At 38.6% G+C, this 3,360-nt stretch overlaps 1 protein-coding gene across 1 annotated transcript; it reads right to left on the minus strand.

The window, feature by feature from the left end:
- Positions 1-1,068: 1,068 nt before the first annotated feature.
- On the minus strand, positions 1,069-1,527 carry LOC138899532 (uncharacterized). Its single transcript, XM_070186072.1, has one exon. It carries the CDS (start codon positions 1,525-1,527, stop codon positions 1,069-1,071), a length of 459 nt encoding a protein of 152 aa, XP_070042173.1.
- Positions 1,528-3,360: the final 1,833 nt, after the last annotated feature.

The raw sequence follows: 3,360 nt of genomic DNA on the forward strand, positions 1-3,360 counted from the left end.
TTATTATACACCTTAGTAAATGCTCATGCACTTGTGACACCGGATTTTGGGATACTCTAGTGGTTGTTTGTGGTTCGGTTTGATATTGTCATCTTTTATTTTATATCTAACTAACATTTTAAGATTCATGATTTCAAAAATAATAAAATGAGTAATTAAGTTGTTAGTTCAACATTGTCTTGCCTAACGGCGTCGTTGTGTGCCATCACGACCTATAGTGGGTTTTGGGTAGTGATAACTTTCTATCAGATCTCTAGGGGGTTTTGTCATTTCAGCCTTGTATAAGTATTGCCTATGGTTTGAGGTAATGCACAAATTGTTATGATGTTCGTGCATTATTATCATGCTGTGATATTGTGAATAGTAGGTTACTCATTTATGGATCACGGCAGCGAATGACTCGAAAGGAGAATCTCTCAATTCATGGCTTAGAGGTTCGACATTTAATTCCATCGGATGAATGGCAATCGGACTATGTGTGTTACATCTTTGTTTGATGAAGTAACGAGACTTAATTTTTTGAGTGATTAGGAATTCTCATTTGTGAGTTGGTGGCGTCGTCTTTGTTTGAACACATTAAGGCTCGTCGGTGTTGTGGTCTTTTTTGATTTGCCTTCGGGGCAGGGTGTTGTGAAATGGTGCCTGAGAAGCGATTGCCATAGATAGCAGTGTGTAGCAGTTTTAGAATCGAATTGGTGTTTCTAATGTTGATGGCTTGAGAAAGATGATCTTTGGGGAGGCTTAGAGTTGGTGGCGATTTATATGTTCGGATGCTACAGATGGAATATGATTTGAGGTAGAATTTTGCCAGCAAAGGAGGAGGAAAAACGTGGTGGGATGTGTCTCGGCGGTGATTGAATTACTAGCAGGTCAAGTATGAAAAGCAGAGGTCATACATGCAAAAAAATAAGTTGTGTTAGCATCTCCTAACTTCAGCCATTGTACTCTTGATTTCTGTTTCATAATGCTTTCAGCCATGTCCTCAGATTGCCCATGGTCCCTCATTTGCTTCTGTAATTCACAAAGTTATTTCCTGCATTGTTTAATCCCGTCTCCTACTGTACTATACTATGCACTGTTAAGATCTTTCATAGCTTGCTTTACTTGTTTTAGTCTCTTACACACATCCTTCATAATATTTAGCCCATTACTCACTTCCTTTGCTCCACTAACTATGGTCAGAAAGTCTTTATGTTCTGTTAGTTGGTTTAGAAACTTTAATAGTTTAGGATCCTTATCTTCATTATCTTCAAAGGTAATGCTCAAAGAGGAGTGATCAGAACAGACTGGATCCATTAGCCTTACTTCTAAGTGTGGCATTTGCAGCATCCACTCAGCATTTACCAAGGCTCTATCTATCTTGCTGTATGTGTGGCCATTTGTCCAGGTGAAACTCCTTCCACTGGTTCTCATTTCTACCAAAGCAACATCATCAATGAAATTATTAAAGTCCATAATCTCCAACTCTTGCACAGTATTCCCAATTGGTCGATCCTCCCATGATCTAATAGCATTGTAGTCCTCCATTATTAGACATGGGCCGTGTTGCACATTATGCAAGCCAGTTAAGTCACTCCATAAACACCTCCTATCTTCCAGAGTATGTAGACCATCAACTGTTGTAAATGTGAATCTCATATTCATACTTTTAATGTGTACTACAATATGAATAAATTGAGAGGATTTTTCCAATTCCATGCATTCTATCTTAGTGGTATCCCAAAGTAACCAAATTCGTCCTCTACTACTATGTTCATAGTTTGCAAGCCAAGCCCATTCCGGAGTGATTTTCTTAATTATTTGTACAACCTTCTGCTCGTTTATTTTGTGTTCTAGTAATGCAATCATATTTATTCTACTGCTCCTTATAACTATCTTAACCTCTTTCTGCCTAGGTATCTTGTTAAATCCCCTAATATTCTATGTAACCAGCTTCATACTGGAATAAATAGGGGTTGTGGACACCCATCCTCTCCTTCTTGACTACTCTGTCTACTTGTACCCTCACCCATTTGCCTTGAAAATTTTAGCTGCAGTCCAGATTCTACCAGTATGTTGAATCTATTAATCATGTCGACTGCATCGTCTCCTGGTTTCTCCCTGCTCCTACTGATTTTCATGTAGCTTTTTTCCCAGCATGTTCCTCCTCCCCTCTAGCTAGCCTTGCATGTGAACTTACAAGTCTATTATTTGCATCCTTTGCACCAGTAGATATTGCTACCTCACTACTATTGTTGGCTGCTACAGGTGCCTTGTCATTTGGAATAGCTTTTGGCTGCCATTCATGTTTCTTCTTCTGCTGCTTAGGCCTAGGCTTAGGTGTTGGCTGCTCTCCTGAGTTGCATTTGTGTCCCACTTGCAGGAAGGTATGGCAAAACTCAGGAAACCAATCATAATCTACCTCCTGCATAAATTCTCTCCCATTAGGATCAGTCACCTTAATAGCTCTGGGAAGTTCTTTAGTAACATCCATCTCAATTAGTACTCTAGCATAAGAAATTCGATCTAACTGAGTGGTACATGCATCTGCATATAAGGGAATTCTTAGTCCACTACTTATTATGCTCAATGACTTTGCTCCCCAACAATTGAGTGGGAGGTTAGGATATTTGACCCATACAAGAATGGTATGCAATACTTCCTTGTTGAAATCAAAATCAGCTGACCATACTTACATGGTAATTAGCTTGTTATTTAGTATATGAGGTCTAGAATATAGAACTTCATTTCTGTCATCTGTAGAGTTAAATATTAACATAAAATACCCATCATTATGGAAATAGATTTTTGGCTTTATTGCAAAAATTCCATGCTGAAGCAATAAAGAATTCCATAGCTCCTATAGTTGGAGCTCCTCCAACTACATAGAGGATCAGGGCTTGCTTTCATTTGTATGTATCCTCTTCCACTTCTTCCTTGCATAGTTCCACAATTACTTCACTATTTTTTTTATAGTTGGTGCAATGAAGCTTAGATCCATTCTTTTCGCTACCAACCTATTACCCATAAACAAATTTGCCAACTTCTCTGTATTCTCAGTTGGTAATTTGTTTTGGCCTTTATCAATATCATTCATGCCTCCAATTTTCCCCAAGCAATAGCTACTAGATTACTCACATGCATGTTAGTTTTCCTTGAGCTAGGGTTAACATCCTTCAACTGAGTTTCAATAGCTATCATCGCACTATCAATCATCGGTAAATAAAGCATAGGAGTAGGTGTTTTCATACCTTCCTTCGTAGTTGATAATGGCGGCCACTGTTCCATTGAAGTTTTCTCTGCATTTGTGATCTTAGCACTCTGAATTCCAATACCTTGAGTGTTGTTGCGAGTCCCCATATAGTCTACTAGCTGAATCGT

The sequence above is a fragment of the Nicotiana tomentosiformis genome, chromosome 9, assembly GCF_000390325.3.
Source record: "Nicotiana tomentosiformis chromosome 9, ASM39032v3, whole genome shotgun sequence".
Classification (NCBI taxonomy): domain Eukaryota; kingdom Viridiplantae; phylum Streptophyta; class Magnoliopsida; order Solanales; family Solanaceae; genus Nicotiana; species Nicotiana tomentosiformis.